The following is a 19,562-nucleotide window of genomic DNA, read 5'->3' as shown; positions in this document are numbered from 1 at the left end:
ATGCTTCTAAAGTGCATAATTTTAAAACAGAATGCAGCGAAATAGGGAAAAATGCCAAATTCGACGAAAATAAAAAACAGTTTTATATACCAAAATTGCTGCCTAATTTTTATGGTTCTATGTTATTGTTACAGATGTCTTTTGTTCACAATCTCATAATAAAATTCGATGATAAACATTTTTTCTTTTGAAACTATCTGCGTAAAGTGAAGTATTTTGGAAGATTTTGCGTCAGTTTGGAAATATACGACATTAACAGATTGGAATTTAAACAAAAAATTTACACCTATAATACATAATTTTGTAATGCAATTCTTTTAAAAAGTATTATACATAGATACCTAGTTTATTCTGAGACTCATAGTGAAATTTTGTGTAAAATATTTCTTCTTTTGACAATTTTTGTCTAAAACTAAGTTTCATGGTACTTTCATGCATTAACTCGAAAAAAGTCCAAGACAAAATTCATCAAAAAAATGATGAGATATTTTCGTGTTTTTTCGTCAAAATTGATGCATATATTTTAATGATAAATAATGTAAATATAAGTTTCATTTCTTTGGAGACTTACAGTAAAATTTTATGGAGAATATTTTTGCCTTTGACGATTTTGCTCTAAAATTATGTCATGTGGGAGAATTATGCAAAAACTCAGATGAAGTACGAGTTTAACCCTAAAACGTGTTTTTATTTTTTGCTTATTCCTGGCATTTAGGTAAGTTTTACGGTTTTGACGTATTCTACTACCTATAGTAAAACTTTATGGCAAAGAATTTTGTAGAACATTTGGATTTGATATGACCACATTTTAAGGGAGTTTTTGAACAATTTTTGAAAAAAGGACCAAAAAGACCCCTTTCATGAACCGTATGAGGGTTAAGTTTTTTAACAGATATATTTCCCATATCCTCCTCTGTAATATTGCCAAAGACACTATACACCTAAAATGCATAGATTCCATGATATTTCAACTCGAATATTTCGAAAAAGCTAGAAATGGGCGGAACTTGCCCCACCTACTTTGGTTACTTTTCGATGTAAACGTTAAAAACGCCGATACACGTGTCTCATATTTTTAGGTCTACTTTCATAATCTATTAAGTTTTTCCCATCATTTTGAAAAAAATTTAAATTTGTTGCACAGTGTATTTATCCTCCCGATTTACGATGTGATATGAATGCTTTCGTCTAATTTAGCTCTCGCAGTTCTTTCATCAATAGCATTCTGCATCGAGAGAATAATTCTAGGGGTTTCAGCTGATGGACAGTATCCCCGGTGCTCTTGGCTTTGTTAGCTTAACGCGTTTCCTTGAATTAGGTCAATGACTTTAGTCGGCTGTTGTTCTTATAAATCATGAGATCCTTATGGATGAGCATGCTCTCAGTCTTCTTCCGCTTATTTATTTCATTGACCATAGGTTATAAGTCCATTGCACAATAAACTGAATACGAAGAAACGTAGGCCTATGAAATGAGCATAAGGTCTATCTTATTTCTTGAGGACAGTAATAGGATTATCACGTTCCAATAAGTGTCTTCCATATAGTACCATCTGCTCAATTTCTTGTGATTTGATCTGGTGACAGTGACGTGGCATTATGTATAACGAGATGTTTAAATCTGGTTCTGTTATTTAACATGTTTTTGTCCCCGCAAAGTCTACCAGTTATATTTCCTTGCCGGATTTTTGAATGTGGATGCTATATTTGGACCAAAGGAATAATTTCAATGTCACGGTTAGAATGTAATGATGAACACTTTAGCTTTTATCCGAATTGTCATTAGCCGCTAGGTTATTGGTTAAGTAATGTTTGATGAGATGATGAAGTAATGTTTGATTGCCCACGAAGAGTTATTATTTAAGAGTTCCCAACTAGAGATCTAAATATTCGACGTTTATAGCTTGTAAATATTTAAACTATTTATGTATCTGCAAACATAACATATGTGTTTTTCATGACACTGTGCCACTAAAGTTCTTCTCCATAATGAATATAGACCGGGTAACACTATATATTGAAGCTGTTTTGTCTACATTGTATCCAAAGTAACCAGCTATTGTTGCTTGGAGCAGACAAAATGCCGTCATCGCCGCCCTCGCTCACCTTTATCGCCTGCAGATGATGGTGTTTGTTATTGTTTGGTGTGTATGTCTGTCTGTCAGTTGGTATGTTTGTGTACTTTGTCTAATGTTATGGTCCACTCAAGGTGTTCCATTTTCACGCTTAACCAAACATTGAAGTACCCCCATTCATACCTACAATCGGGCATCGTAGTAGGCCGACAAACAGACATACCATACCGCCTTATGAATGGTACGACTGGGCGAATTCATAGATGGTCATATATGATATGATTTTACGCTTAAAGTGAACTTGTTGTATTTGTTTATTGCTGTTGGTGTTTTTTTTTTTTGTTTCTTGCAAAAAAACTACAATTCATTGTTTTTCTTCATGTTTTGTTTTTTAATATTTGTTTTCTTACATTTTGCAAATGAAAACAATGGAAACAACTTTAACGGGAAATAGAGCTCAAAGCTAGGTTACAATGTATCTAAATTGGAACAGATATATGTAGGTTCCGTTCATTTATTCTGCTGTTTTTGTTTTTTCTCTTTTTTGTACCACTTAAAAACTTTTGTTTAAGTCCAAACATATTTACAAATGTATGTTTGTATGAATGTACGTATATGTGCTAAATATTTTCAAAAAATTGCAATTGAAACATAAGTGGATTATTTCTAATTGCTTTGGCGAGAGCATTGTAGCTATTTTCACCCTTTTGCTCTAGTGACCAATTAAATTCATGACGCTTTGTCACGATTTATCTTCAAAAAAAGTCGACATAGTTTTCTTTTATGAGAATATTTGTTTATATTCGTAGAGTTCGCATTATCACACAAAGTGATATGCATGTTTTAATGTAGAATACCTTCTCATGACTATTTGTTGAATGTTTTTCAAATAGAGAAGTTATTCTCTAATGACTAATCTTTTTATGAAATTATGGAATCTTTTTATTTCAAAAACATATTTGTTCATATTAGGATCTTGGATGTGTATTTTGGCGCTAATGACTAGAAAATAGACTAGACATCGTCATCGTAAATGCCCGAAGTCGTATGTCCAAAAAAGTCAACATTAGTTTTTTTGATTGAATCTAATACATACAACTAAAATACATGCTTTTGCAAAATTTCAAGCTTCTACGTTAAAAATAACGATGTTAAAAAATGACGAACCGCGGTTTTGGTCTCATTACTTACTCCCATTCGTATATATTTGATAATATCCCATATACTCGCCTTCATAAGATTAATATTCCACAAAATAGTTTTTCATTTTATAACGTTTTTTGCTTCTCCTGTAAAATTATTATTTTGTTAGTTACGATTTTTGGTATTTATGGTGACGACATATAGAATAGCAGACAAACTACCCAGCAGCGAAAAGAGCAGGCAAAATATTTAAAATGATATTCAGAATTAGTGGGACGGAATCTTTGTCTCCTCATGTAGGTGTTCTACTGAAGACATGAAGAGCCACCCAGTTGTAGTGCTCATGGTGGCGTTGTGAATATTTTTCCATTGCGATGCACTTATATTCGCGGACCACAGACAGACATATCGATCTATATGTGGTTAACAAGGTTTCATTATCTGCACCCCAAGTGCTACCGGCTAGGGACTTGAGGACCTAGCTCTTACTGTTGACGCTTAGGACGTTTATTGCCAGACCCAACTTTACCAGATTCTCGTCGACATAAGCATGTATATCGGTGTATATCGTGCTATTTCTTTAAACATTTGCATCTCGTATAAACTTTTCCAGCAGAGCGTTGAATAGGTTATACGAAATGTTATATCCTTGCCTGAAACCTTTTTTGGTACTAAACTGTTCGGAGAGGTTCTTTCCTACTTTTACTGAGGACCGGGTATCAGCTAATGTCATCTTACAAAGCCAAATGAGATTTGCGGGGATAACAAATTCAGACATGGCTTGGAATACCTTTGATCGTAAGGGGCTGTCGAAGGCTGTTCTATAATCGACAAAAATATGTTAAGCGTCCATCTGTATGCCGCAATATAAATATCTGGTAATTCGCCAGGATTAAAGTAGCATTGCTTTGGTTCAGTTATTTCATTGACCATAGGCTTTAGGCGTTCATGCGTTGATGCATACACCTTATCAGCGGACCACCTTCGCTCTTGAACAGATCGCTTAGTAAGCCATCGGTTCCTGTTTTACCTCATTACTCTCAATACCATCGCAATATCCTGAACACATTATCTGTGATCTTGCTCGTATCTACAGAAGCATTTGCCTGTACCAAAGGCATTAGTTTGATGTTGCAATCATTGTAGAATTTTATGACTTCATTCTGGCTCCTTTGCATCTCGATAGTTTAATCCTAATATACCGATGCACAGTATCCAATTTTCCGAAAAACCTGACTAAAACTCTAAAACTGAATGGATTTTGACCTAACCTTGTGTTCTTATGTTTTTCGGGTTTTAGTTTTCATATTTTTTAACCCTCAGACGGTCATTAAAGGGGACTTATTGGTCCCTTCTCCTATAAAATGTGATCGTATCAGATCAAAATATTCTACAAATTTGTTCGCCATCAATTTTTATTATAGGTCCTAGAATACACCGAAACTATATATTTTACCTAAACTCGAGTAATATGCAAAATTAAAAACACATTTTAGGGTTAAGGTCGTACTTCATGTGAGTTTTGGAAAAATTGTAATACAAAACACCTTTTTAGAAGAACGGTGTTTTCCCCTAAATTTCACTATAAGTCACCAAAGAATTGAAATATCTATTTGCATTACATACCAAGGAAATATCGGCATCAATGTTGCCAAAAAAAATGTTGCCAAAAAAAAAAAAAAAAAAAAAAAACAAGAAACTAAAATAGGGGTGCAAGCTTCTACCATTTCTATAGTTTTGAAAATATTTGAGTTTGAGAATATTTTTCTTAAAAAATTAACCCTCGTGCGAGTCAAAAAGGAGTCCTTTTGTTCCCTTTTTCCACAAATCTTTAAAATCTCCTATAAAATGTGGTCTGATTAGACCAAAATATTCTAGAAATTTGTTCGCCATAAAATTTTACTATTTGTCCTAGAATACATCAAAACTCCAAAGTTTACCTAAACGCCAGGAAGTTACCCTATACTATATTCTGACATTCTGAATCAATGAAAATATGTATATGTACATATATCTGCAAGACAAAATCTCACATAAATCTCACAATTTTTTTTTTTATTTTTAATATTAATAAAGAATTTTTTTATGTCCTGATTTTGGAGTAGTGTATTTTTTTTTCTCAGTGCTGCATATAACGTAACCTTTTAAATATTTTTTTTATCTCACTAAATTTTAGTATTATTTTTAGTAATAAATATAGGATTATTTTTTTTTTTCGATTTTGGAGTAGTGAATTTCTCAATGTTGTGCATAATGTAATCATCTCTTTTGGCCGTATGGCTTTGTTTACATGAAAGAATTTTAAATAAAATAAATAAAAATAAAAAACGAAAAGTGCAAATATGTGCAGGATGCTTCGGTGGAGACTGGTAAAAAACTTTTCCCTTTTTATGAAATGTTAAGGTACACAACCCAACTCGATCTTACTCACAACTATTTTCATCATTATACCCTCAGCCTTTAGGCTAAAAAGGGTATATACACTTTGATACGACCAAAAATGTGCCTCATCGAAATAATGGTTTTAGACCCCAATGGACGAATATGAATTATATCGGTCCACTCCTTCAGGTACCTCCCACACAAAATTTGAAATAAGTGCAGTTTAGTGACACCTCACGAATCGTTATAAAATTTTGTAACAGGATGTTCGTGCGGCCCCCGTTACGTCATTGTAATTTTTTTTTCGAGGACAATTCCATAGTTCCCGAGATAATGGCGCATAACCTCAAAAAAACGCTGCACTATGTCGCGAGTTCAAATAAAGGGTGGCCAAATATAAAAGGAGTTGGCGTTGGCAGATGAATTTTGGTACAAAGGTCGGTCCACGTTTTGGGATAGTCCCTATATAACGGTACTTCTTAATGTGTTGGTATTTTGAATATTTTAGCTAAACTTATCAACCAAATTGGTTGAATTTTGAGATGCGGGGTTTTCACTTTACAAAAAACTTTTCCTTTTGTTTTGGTTTGTTTATTGTTGAAGATTCAATCTCATTTTCGATTGCTTGAGTGGAGTATTCCCTCATTGGCTCAACTTCATTTATTACCCTCTATTACAGAGAGTAATGTTTTTCTAAACGAACTGACAGTGTTGCAAAATTTTACTGATCGCTACCAATATCATGATTTCAGCCTGGCGAAGGGAATTATCAATTGTCTTCTCAGTTTTTGAAATGATGCCTTTTTAGTGAAAACCCGAACTCTTTAAGTGTCTAGTATTCCCAAATGAATGAGAATCACACTCACTTTTCGGCTTTTCCAAAGAAACACCAAAATCAAAATATTCTGCAACATGTCACGTAAAAAAAAAAAAACTTTCCGATAAAAATTATGGACATAGGTTCACGTTTTGATATAGTCCCCATATAACGGTACCTACCGATTTTCGGCATTTTGAAGCTTTTACATATATTTCACGCCCAAATACGCCGAAATTTTGCATTGAGGGTTCCCAATGGACCAAAAAACTTTTCTGATAAAAATTATGGGTGCCACCGTGGTACAATGGTATGCACGCCCATCGGGGGTTCGATTCCCCGGCCAGGCAACATTAAACATTTTTCAACGGTGGCAAAATACCCCTCAGCAATGTTGGCGACATTTTCTGAGTATTTCAGCCTTGAAAAACTTCTCCACAAGTGGTGTCTTAAGACACGCCGTTCGGACTCGGCGATAAACAGTAGGTCCCATATCATTGAGCTAAATATGAATCAGGGTGCACTCATTGATATGAGAAAAGTCTCCCTTGTCCCGTATGGGATGTTGTGGAACAATGTTTTTTTTTTGATATTTGGTATTCAGTCTTCGCCAGAATTTTCCTTAAATTTTTTTGACCGATTAATGGTCAATAAACGGCACATTTTTTGTTAAGAACCGAAATTTTGACTTTGTATTATTTTCCTTGACGGTGTATTCTTTTTCGGGGACAAGTCCATACTTTTTGAGATAATGGCCCTGGAGCTCCAAAAAAATTTGCCGGCACTAACTAAACTTGGTTGTGCCTAACATAACACTCGCGTTCATACTTGGATTACGTCCAAATGTGGAACGTATCTCGTACCACTCCTTAGGGTATCTCCCACATAAAATTTGGAACATGTAAAGTTTAAGGTTTTTTTATACCCTCAGCATTTATGCTAACGAGGGTATATACACTTTCATACGGGCAAAATGTGCCTCATCGAAATAATGGTTTTAGACCCCAAGTATGTTTGGACGAAATGTGTTTCAGACAATTTGGAGTCGATTTAGCAATGTCCGTCCGTCTGTCTGTATGGCTGGAGCGCTCGATAACTCTCGAACGGATCAACCGATTCGGTCCAAAATTTGGCTTTCGTAATATTTTGTCCAAACTTAGTTTAGATTTTTGTTGTAGCAGCTTTTATTCGCTGCCCCCCATACGACGGTATAAGTTTCATCAGGGGAAAGTCCAAACTTCCTGAGAAAATAGCCTTAAAGGTACAAAAAACCCCTATGACACCGTGAGTAGTGGTTGGAGCGCAAGATACCTCTCGAACGAAGCTGCCGATTCGGTCCAAAATGTGGCCTTCGTAATATTTCGTGCAAACTTAGTTTATGTTCGAAGATAAGCCATATCGGTCCACTCTTTCAAGTACCTCCCCCACAAAAGCTCAAAAATGTTCGGAACAGTTGTGCGCACGATAACTCTTGATGGGAGTGACCGATTTGGTCCATACTTTACACATCGTAATATATCTACCAGATATAGATCAGGTTCGAATATGGACAATATTTGTCCACTCCTTTTGGTACCTCCCACACAAAATTTCGGATAAATTCACGTCAAGACCTCCTCTCGAATCACTTTGATTTTTTTGAAGGAACTTGTATTCGGATACTTCTTGAGAAAACAGCCCGAAAGTTGTTAAAAACCCCTATGGCACCATATGTAGTGGCTGGAGAGTTGGAACCGAATACTGCGTTCGTCCAAACTTTGGATATTATAATATTTCTTCGAATATTAGATTAAATTCGAAGGTGGTGCTTATAGGTCCACTCCTTCCGGTACCTCCACCACAAAAGTTCGAAAATATTCGCTAAAATTGGGCCCTATCTGTCCACTCCTTCGGGTACCACACACACAAATGTTCAACATTTTTGTGTGGTTGAGGGTCTGTTGGAGGATCCTTTGGACATTTTTACCGAAGGTTTTCCTAGTGGCCCTGTTTACAGCGATATAATGTTTTTCGTAAGCTAGTGTGATAAAAATCCCTATCTATCGTTATCCCCACAAATTGTTTAGCTTTAATCCTATCCATACTTTTGTCGGTTCATACGCTCAAAATTTTGAAAAGCCCCCTAAATACATAAGTTTTGTTTTTTTTTTTGGAAAAAAGTATTTCAATCCACACAGGCTGAGGGTATATCTCTGTCGGCAAAGCCGACTGATACCTTTTTACTTGTTTTACCTTATTTTGGCAAGTCGGTATACACTCAATACTATCTTCAAGGATTGGATCTGTTCGTCCTTTTCGCAAGTACTGGATACCAACAGTTTGAAAAATGCTCTTTCCATATTCTGAACATTATCTGTATATGTTACCAGATTATCTTGCTCGTCTCTACAGGAGGTACCAAAGGCATTTGTTTGATGTTGCAATCTTTGGTAGAATTTTAGGACTTCATTCTGGCTCCTGTGCATCTCGATAGTTTGATCCTAATATACCGATGGTCAGAGAAGGACTCTTCCTCTAAGACCCTTCACTCATGTAATAAACTTTTTAGATTTTAAGAACAATTCTTATAAAGAGAATATTTTCTGAGGGACAAAATGAAAAAGCCAACTAAATATTAGGTGGTAATATGAAGTCAAAGGGGGAATACCCCAGACTTAAAGCAAACAGGACCATAATATTTAAAACAATTCGAAAATTACTTGATCTCGTAGAGACGTTTTCTTTACTATGAGTTCTATTAAAATGTCTTAGGCGCACATGAAATTTTTGATTTTTCACCTCAACACCGAACCTCATCCAATATTCTTTGCAGCTTTCTAATACCAAATTGTTCGTTTTATTTTTCTTGCTTTACATTGTCATGGGCTGGCTCATTATCCAAGCTGAATGTAACATTTGATATTTTATTTTAAAATATTTCTTCCGGACCATACCGAAATTTTGTTCTGTACGCAATGTGGGTACAACATCTTTAATTAACCCTTAATTCCAAATACAAAGCTAACAAAGTAAACAACAACACTTCATATTACAAGGATATCAAATAAACCGTAATCATGTCTTTAAAGCCATCATTAAACTGATTGAATACACAATCTTCCTTAGCTTCTATACATATAATCTCCTTCTTGTTATGTAGCATTAAATAAATTACAAACTCACATTCTATGTTTCCCTTTTAATTCTATTTGCAGTGTCCTTTGCCTTTTGAGCTGGCCAACGAATGTTGAAGGTGAAAAGACACAATTAACAAAAATACAAACAGAAGACCAAACCACCAGCAACATTCAAAAGGATACATCATCGTCATCATCATCAGCAACCATTGTAAAACTGCCACTTACAACGTCAACAACGACAACAACAGCAACAAACTTAACATCACCACAATCAAACATTTTCCGAATTAAAAGACTGAATTTGGTAAAGGATAAACCAAAATTACGTAAACAACAGCAACAACAACGAATAGAAGGACATCAAGAGCAACAGCAGTCGCAGCTTCAAAAGCAACAATCAACTCTTGCCCAACATGACCATGGCCATTATGTTGACGACGAATCAAAGGCTCTCAACCAGGATAAAACCGACATGTCAGGTGATACTCGTCCGTCTGGCAAATCCAAGGGAAAGAAAGTGAAAGGCATGGGTAAAAATTCCCACAGCTTAAATAAGAAGTTATTAAAGTAAGTAGAATCGGTATTTAATTTAATTTGCAATTAAATTTTCAGCTGAGATTGGCATGAATGGTGTTCCTGCTAATAGTTTTCTTTATGATAGAACATCATCATCATTAAACTTTGCCTGTTGAAAGACTTTTGTCAAATTCTCACATAGTAATTATTTTTGACTGGGCTGAACTGTTAATGATTCTCCTCCAATCATTAATCACTTCAGTACTAAACCGTTCATTGATCTATGGTCATCATCATTTGGCTGTAGTGCATAATAGACTGAAAATAAGTCAAGGGTATCATTAGGTGCTTCCATAACAAATTCTTTGTTTTTCTTATGTCATTTGAATATAAATTAATTATGTTGTTGACTTTCCTATTGTTTCCTAAAATCGTGATTTGGAATCATTGAAAACTCTGTACAAGAGGAACATTTTTTGTTAAAATAACTATTTATTATGTTGCAAAACAAAAACAAACATTTTGAATGTTGCATAATTCTGAGGGCGATACAAACCATGTACAATACATTGTGTGTGTTCCCGTATACAAAAACTTGTAAAACTATTCAGATTTATCAAGAAAAAACAAAAAATTTCCAAAATCAGAGAAAAATCTTGCAGGTTTCGGGACAGACCAAATATACCTACTTAATTAGATGACCCTAGTTCAAAGACACGTCTGAATTTGGCATCCCCGCAAAGCCCATTAGGATTTGTAAGATGGCTTTAGCTGATACCCGGTCCTCAGTTAAAATAGAAAAGAACTTCTCCGAACAGTTCAATAGCAAAAGAGGTTGTAAAAAAGGAGACAGCCTTCGTCATCACCCTGCTGGAAAAGGTTATAAATGAAATGACACAATATACACCAATAGCGACATTTTACTTGCTTATGCCCCATATTCCAGTACCCACAGATTCCACGTAATTTGAAGCAAACTCGTGATACATCAGTATATTGTACGAGGGCGGTTCGGAAACTTCTTAGCCTATCAATGAAATAGAATAGTTAGTTTTTCAAAAATATTTTTATTTTTCAATATAATCTCAATATAATCTCCTGAAACTTCAATACACTTAGTCCGACACTTTTCTAGCAATTCTATCCCTTGATTAAAATAGTTTTCCAAAAGGTCTTCAAAATAGTGGTTTACAACTGTAATTGCATCTTCATTTGCGGTAAAACGCTTGCCAGCAAGGAATTTTTTTAGATTTGGGAACAAGTAAATTCACTGGGAGCTAAATCAGGAGAATAAGGTGGGTGGTCAAGTTGATTTTAGCCATTGTTAAAACACTCTTGTGCGCTGGTGCGTTGTCTTGATGAAAAATTATTTTTTTGTGTTGTAAGCCAGGACGTTTTTTTCGAATTTGTACATTTAATTGATCCAAAAGGTTGCAATAGTACTCTGAATTTATTGCTTTACCCTTTTGAACCTTTGAAGTCCCAAAAAACCGTTGCCATAACCTTACCAGCCGATTGAATTGCCTTCTTTGGGGCACTTCCTCCAGCTTCAGTCCATTGTTTGGATTGTTCTTTTGTCTCTGGAGTATAGTGGTGGATCCATGTCTCATCAACAGTTATGAAACGACGCTTAAAATCCATTTTATTTCGCTTAAAACGATCCAAACAAGCTTGAGAAATGTTCATTCTTATGCGTTTTTGATCGACTGTTAACAAATGCGGCACCCATCTTGCAGAAAGCTTTTTCATCTGTAGTTCTTCATGCAAAATTAAATGGACTCGATCATTTGAGATGCCCATGATACGAGTATTTAATTTTTTTAAATACCTTTACGGTCGATTAAAAATACAAAAGATTCCGTAATAATATATTCACAGAATTCACATGTCTATTGCAATTTTACATCGTTAACATTGTAAAAAATATCAATTTTAAATGTACCGTTATTCCGTTCTGACTAACTATTTCTAATTATTAGATACGCCGCTGAGTACAGTCAACAATCTAGTTCAATACTGTACTAGCGTTTGATAGTTTCCTTCAAGACAATTTTTTGATTTTCTGCACGCTAGATCGGTATTTTTTACCACTTTGAGACGAAACCGCTGAAGCTAGAAAGTTTAAATTTTGTTCGTGTGTAGGGGCGAGATAAGGCAAACGGGAAGAGCTAAAATTCTTAAATTTGGAATGAGGGTCACTGATGGAGAGTTATATGTGTACGAAAAGTATTAAAAGTTACTAAATATGGTATGTTTGAACGGATTTTTTAGACGGATATAGCTAGAATATTGAAATTTAAAATTTCGTACTTATGTGTAGGAATTGTATTAATTTTAGTACAACTTGGATTTGGTTGAACGGATGGAGGTGGAAACTTGAAATTTGGAATTATGATTACTGTTGGAGTACTAGATTGAGTTAGTTTTGGAAATTCGTACCTATGTGTACGAAAAGTACTAAATGGTACTAAACTTGGTACAATTTCGATTTGTGTGAACTGATTGTTTCGAAAAACCAAAAATGGAAACCTGCAATTTGGAATTAAGATATATGGAAGTAGTTTTTGAAATTCGTACTTGTGTGTACGAAAAGTACAAAATTATACTCAATTTGGATTTGGGTTATAAACCTGAAATTTGGAATTAATATTACTGTTGAAGTGTAGTATAAAGATATGCAGGTAGTTTTGGATATTCGTTCTTATGTGTACTAAATTTGGTACAGTTTGAATTTAGTTAAACGGATAGAGATCTGGAATTAAGATTACTGTTGGAGTATAGGATTGAGGTAGTTTTGGAAGTTAGGATTTAGGATAGAGCTGGAATCAGGAAATTGGGACTTAAGATTATAGTTGGAGTGTAGGATTGATATGCGTGGGGGTGAAAAGACAACGGTGGAATAATGATTTGGAAGAACGAATAGAGCTGGAATCCTGATATTTTTACTAAATGCGAATTTGGTATAATTTGTTAAAAGGGGATGTGCTAGAATTTTGAAATATGTACCTATATGATTTGTACTAAAAAGTGCCATAATTGTTTCTGGGGGAACATATAGACCTGGAAATGAGTGTCGCGGTTGGTATATATTTCTTATAAAAGGAGGTATTTTTTAAGCTTATACATACATATGTGTACGATAAGTACTAAATTTGGTGCAATTTTGGTAGTGCGCGTGGAAATAAAGCTGGAATTATAGTATTAGTGTACTAGAAGATTTAAATAATAAGTGTAGTAGAAGTACTAAAAAGTACTAAACATTGAATCACTGATATTGAATGGATTAGAAATTCCAGCGCTTTTAAATTTGTTATGAGAATCAGATTGGTTATGAAAATTCCCACTTAAAGTGTATGCAATGTATGACATATTTCTACATGTTATACAATATGCATGAGAAAAATCAAAAAACAAAAAAAATCGCCAGAGGGATTTTTAAATAAATCGCGGCCAAAGTTCGCATTTTTAGGTTTTCACGATTTTGCTTGGAAACCGCGATTCTTATCGTATTGCGACTGATGAAAATGTTGTACCAGTGAAAATTCTCTTCAAGGTTGGCCTTTAAAATCCAAAATACCTTCTTATAGTCATTGTATTTGAACGATGTGTGTACAATTTTTATAAAACGTAAAATACGGAAGTACCTTCATATTGATGTGTGGAGGTTTCCTGCCCATTTAGAAACCGAAATACCAATTTACTGCCACTTAAGTAGAAAAATCCTTGGAATGACTTAACAGCGGCGGTATAGGAATATAACAGGAAGAACCGTTATACTCGTATGTGTGGACGAGTTTTTTAACCACAAGAAACCTTAAAATGAAAATTAGAACCATTTTGGACGGAACATTTAGCTAATGTGAGTAATACCAAAATGTGGACATGTGGCGCCAATTAAATGGTAAATTACTGTTATTTTTGTATGAAAAATAAGCTAATGTTTGGTTTACATTCGACGTCTTTTCGTGATTTCGAATGCGTTTTGTGATTTCGCGCGGAATCATGCAAAATTTATCATGATTTCGCATACAAAAATGAAATCATCTCATTTCGTGATTTCAGCGAAATCAACATCGAAATCACAGTACACATGATATACAACCCTGTTTTTGCCTAAAAAAGTACCAAAAGTTGCAACACTTTTCACGTATCACAATAAACAAGGTAGATGGTCAATTGCTGCAACAACAAAAAAAAATTAGTATCAAAATTTGTAAACAATGTGAAAAAAAAAATATTAAATTACTTTGTTACAATGCTATTTTTCATTGTATTCTCGTACTTTTTTAATGGTAATGTTAGAAAAAAGAGCGAATTGTCAAAAATTGCTTCCCCATACAAATTTCTTAAAAAATACGGGAACGAAAAAATGACGGAAATTGCAAAAACTGCAGCAGACACGTATCAGCTATCGTATTTGGATGATAGTGAACATGTTGCTAGTGTCTACTATGCCAAAATTGTATGACAGAAAACAGGAGAATAGGGTGTTATTCGGCGCTATTTTTGTTTAAAGATTAGTGCAAATCTTGCTAGATTTCGGAGTACGGGAACGCATTTTTAGCACTAAGCGGGAAAACTGCTGCAAGTATTCATATTTTGCAAGTTCTGAACGCAAATTTTATCTATCAAAATTTGTTATTATGATGTCTCAACGATAAAATCATTTTGTATTTTTTCATTTGTTAGTACTATACACAATTTATACGACATATAGATAATTTTACGATAATTTTCGAAATAAATTTGTAAAGTTCTATATTGTCGTATATTTTTGATGACTAATTCAATTTACAACAACTTGGTGTGAAAATTCATGTTCGATCAGCTGCGCATATGCATCTACCTTTATTATTGTGATATGTTCGAAACCAACAAAAAATAAGTGTAAACACCGGGGTGTATTTCAGGATTTCGTGAAATCCAGTGAATTTTAGAGCGCAAGTGTAAACTTGACATAACATCCTCAAATTGCCGGGTTTACCACTTCTATGTTGGTTATATTAAAACTTTCACCTATCCTTTGCAGGAATGTTGTATTCCCCTATCGAGAACTAAATACAAAGCTCAGTCAATTCGGCTAGATAAAGTGCAAGCTAAAACTATCAAAGTATCGAAAATAAAGAGGTACTACGGAAAAGTTTTGTGGCCCCAAAGAAGGCTAAATGCTATATTTCAACCATTTTGGTGTGATACTGAGGCCAAAACCTTTGTCAGGTAAATGGCAAGCGACTGCAACGTTGAGGAGGTTTCTTTAGTTCCTCTCTGCTACCCGAACACAAGATGGTTCGGGCAGGTTTCTGAAGCGCTGATTAGTGAACTCTCTGAAACTAGACCAATTAGCTTTTCCATGATTGATGACAGTGCGGCGTTCAGAAGTAATGAAATCGGGCGGTCTGCAGATGTAGACAATTATGAGGAGAATATCTCACCCAAGAAATGCGACTAATTGACCGTCCATTAATCTGCTCTGCTAGCCTATACCACTTCTTTTCATTTCCGAGGACCAAATGTAACAACTCATGATGAGCACTAAAGTCCCCTAAGACCAGGCCTATAACCTGCATTACAGCTGTTTATCGGCGGGATGTATACGTTTAGCAACTCTAGCTCAGTTAAAGTTCCTCACCTACACTTCCACTCTATTGTAACCATCATCACAACAAAGTATTCTGCAGTTGTTGATGAGCTTGGTCTCCAGCATCATCGTGAAAATGATATTGTTCCACTAATTCATCGCTTTTTCTGGGTTTGGAACAAAAACGGCTAGTGTTCTGATGACGACAACGAAGACAGTATGCATTTCACAGGTGTTTGATGAGAACCCTTATGGATGTGCTCGGTTTATTACATCCCCATCAATGGATGTAACAAACCGAGCACATCCATATTGGTCCTGGGTTTACCTCCGTCCCGGCACGGAAAAAAGAATCCGGAGCAGGCATTCCGCGATATGAAGCACAGCAACTTAGAAAAACGATACTAATAAAAACATATGTGGTTCTGGGTCAATCCGGTGTCGAGGAACCCGCCACCGTGGGATCACTAAAGTTGACGCACGCAGCGTTTTTGTTTTGTTGAGCTTTATCTCATTAACTATTGACTTGTCTCCGAAAAAGTTTACCTTTCTAAAAGAGTTCGCATAAAGTATTACAAGGAGCAAAGTTTGAACCAAATTGGTTGATCCGTTCGAGGGTTATTGTAAGCACCAGCCAGACGAACAGGGCTAAATCGTCTTTAAATTTTCTGAAACGGATTTTATTCAAATACAACAAACCCATAATTTTGATGAGGTACATTTTTGATATTATAAAAAAGTATATGCCGTTGTTACATTTCCAAGAAGCATTACTCATTGCATTATTTAATGGCCTACCGTATGTAATAATTGTAGGAACTTTTTATAAATTTGCATCACTAACACTAAATCACTGGTAGTTTACGATTTTTAATTAAAATAATTTCAATTAACAAACAACTTATCGTTTCATCAAGATCGCATCATATTTCACAGCCTTCGAATGATGACTGCAATATCAATTATTTGTCCATAAAAATATGGCCAACATTGGCCATAACTTTTGTCTATTGCATTGGAAGAAAACAAAACAAGTTTTCACCAACAAATTAGTTGCCGTTGCAGTAAGGAATTTTCATTCATAATCAGTCAACTAATTTATAAGCAAAATTAGGCTCCAGGAAAATATCAACTCTGCATAACCGGATCTTATGATGAATTGGCCAATTGGTTGGCTTTAATTGAATTTGCACAATTTACAGATTGGTTCGCCACAGGATGATTAATGTTTTGGGAATCATACAGATTCAATGAGCCACAATTTAATCCCTAAACAAATCACGTTTTGTTAGCTCATTATGCCCGATGGAAAAAGAACGAATTTTTCAATTGTCTTTTATTTATTTTTTTTTTTCTGATGTGTTTTTTCGCCTTGTTTTTTTTTTTTGCATTTCAGCAAATTGGGCTTTACCAAAGTCAAGGCACCGAACAGTCATAACCGGAAACGTTTGGCCATTGAATCACGACGTCATGCCTCACCCGATGACTCACACATGTTCATTATAAAATTACCGCCAAATATGTACTATTATACGAATCCCAAAGAATCATCTGGCAGCAGCAGCAGTGGATCACCCAATGCCCTTCAATCGTCATCAGTCAACTCACTTGTGGATAAAAAGAACTTTGTAAAGAATTTACAAGAAGAAGCCCACTCGTCAAATGATGATTCAACAACAGCAACAACAAAGGATGCTAACGGAAAAAAGGTAAACAAGTTTTTCCTACTTTTTTTCTCTATCCCATTTCTATAATTATTTTCTATTTCCAATTTGTTGAGTTTAAATGGAAAGTTGTTAAGAAATCGCACAAAAGTGAAGCTCCTTAAAGAACTGCATTTCCAATTTGATGATTTTTTGAGGCAGAACAAATTGCTGTTTAACCCACTTGGAATTGAAAAAAAATTTAATACAGACGCCCATATGTGAGTCTTTATAGACGCTCATATGGGAGCCTTTATTGACGTCCATATGGGAGTCCTTATTGACGCCCATATGGGAGTCTTTATTGACGCCCATATGGGAGTCTTTATAGACGCTCATATGGGAGTCTTTATAGACGCCCATATGAGAATCTTTATCGACGCCCATATGGGAGTCTTTATTGAGGCCCATGTGGGAGTATTTATTGATGCCCATATGGGAGTCTTATTTGACGCCCATATGGGAGTCTTTATAGACGCCCATATGGGAGTCTTTATAAACGCCCATATGGGGGGTCTTTATAGACGCCCATATGGGAGTCTTCCTAGACGCCCATTTGGGAGTCTTTATAGACGCCCATATGGGAGCCTTTATAGACGTCCATATGGGAGTCTTCATAGACTCTCATATGGGAGTCTTTATAGACGCCCATATGGGAGCCTTTATTGACGCCCATATGGGAGTCTTTATTGACGCTCATATGGGAGTCTTTATTGACGCCCATATGGGAGTCTTTATAGACATCACTATGGGAGTCTTTATAGACGCCCATATGGGAGTCTATATTGACGCCCATATGGGAGTCTATATTGACGCCCATATGGGAATCTATATTGACGCTCATATGGGAGTCTTTATTGACGCTCATATGGGAGTCTTTATTGACGCTCATATGGGAATCTTTATTGACGCCCATATGAAAGTCTTTATTGACGTCCATATGGGAGTCTTTATAGACACCCATATGGGAGTCTTTATAGACGCCCATATGGGAGTCTTTATAGACGCCCATGTGGGATTCTTTATAGATAGATGCCCATATGGGAGTCTTTATAGACGCCCATATGGGAGACTTTATAGAGGTCCATGTGGAAGTCTATGTAGAGTCCCACATAGCAGTCTTTATATTTTGTTCTTCTGGTTAATCTGGCTCTACAAATGTGGTTGCTTTAACGGATTTTAGCCAAAAGCTTCTGTAGTTAGTTGAGTAGGTTTGGCAGGGCAGTTGAAAAGGTGCATTATATCATGTGGGCCGGTGCTGCATTCTGGGCAGATGTTTTGCATGCTGTCGTCGATCCTTGCCCTATAGGAGTTCAAATGGCTGCACCATCCCAAACGTAGGTGAGCCAAACTACTCTGGTTTATCGAGGCAGCTGACGCTCCTCCGCTGCGATAGACGGGGGATGTTCTTCGAGGACCGCATTCATACGATACTTGTTTAAGGCATCTGCCATGAATCGGATTTAAATCTGCTTGATACGCTTGTTGATCTAGGGGTTCTCTTGTAATGTAAGACCTCTCCTTCTAGATCATGAAGATTCTTCCTGATATGCCTGGGTCCAACCACCATGTGGTGATTAGGATGGCTCTCATGGCGAGCAAGTTCTGCTACGAAAGCAAGCCATTGTGTTGCTGTACCGGAAGAATCTTTTTCTCCTCATGTAGTTGGTCTAATGTTGACAAGAGCAGACACCCTGCTGCAGTTCTCAGGCTTTGAATATTCTTTCATCGCGTTCCATCTATATTCGTGGACCACACTGGCTCCGCATAGCTTACCACAGACCGACCTGTTGCTTTAGATGCGGTCAACAAGTATACACCTCAAGTGCTGCCGGCTAGGGACTTGAGGACTTTGTTCCTATATCTCAACTTGTCGCAAATAGCTTTGCCATGTGCGGACGAATATGACTCCTCGAATTTTGGGGTAGACTGTGGTCGGAATTCTGCTGCTATCGACCATGACATTCATCTCTGTTCTCACCTCTGCCATCCATGTGGAGAAGAGAGTAGCCGTAGATTTAGTGGCGGATATCTACATATTCCTCGCGTGTAAAAAGTGGTAAGATCAGTATCCTATTTGACATCCTGTCCTATTGCAGGCTCTCACGAATGACATCAGGCAAAGTGCCTGACCCCAAGATCGTACAACAATCCGCATGCGTTACAATCTGAGTGCCCTCTGGAGGGGGTGGCATACAGGACAGGTAGAGGTTAAACAGTTCGGGAGATT

The 19,562-nt window shown here is 36.0% G+C and overlaps 1 protein-coding gene across 3 annotated transcripts in view; it reads left to right on the top strand.

Annotated features, from left to right (window-relative positions):
• Positions 1-19,562, top strand: part of LOC141391035 (uncharacterized) — a 105,627-nt gene that overhangs the window by 62,994 nt on the left and 23,071 nt on the right. For all 3 annotated transcript variants that reach the window (XM_073963952.1, XM_073963954.1, XM_073963953.1), the window contains exons 3-4: positions 9,611-10,102; positions 17,026-17,338. In XM_073963952.1, coding sequence (XP_073820053.1) covers positions 9,611-10,102; positions 17,026-17,338 — 805 coding nt within the window. The remainder of the gene's footprint in view (positions 1-9,610; positions 10,103-17,025; positions 17,339-19,562) is intronic.

The sequence above is a fragment of the Musca autumnalis genome, unplaced genomic scaffold (genome assembly GCF_047663935.1).
Source record: "Musca autumnalis isolate F117 unplaced genomic scaffold, ASM4766393v1 scaffold_1, whole genome shotgun sequence".
NCBI lineage: Eukaryota > Metazoa > Arthropoda > Insecta > Diptera > Muscidae > Musca > Musca autumnalis.
This window is presented reverse-complemented; position numbering and strand designations above follow the sequence as displayed.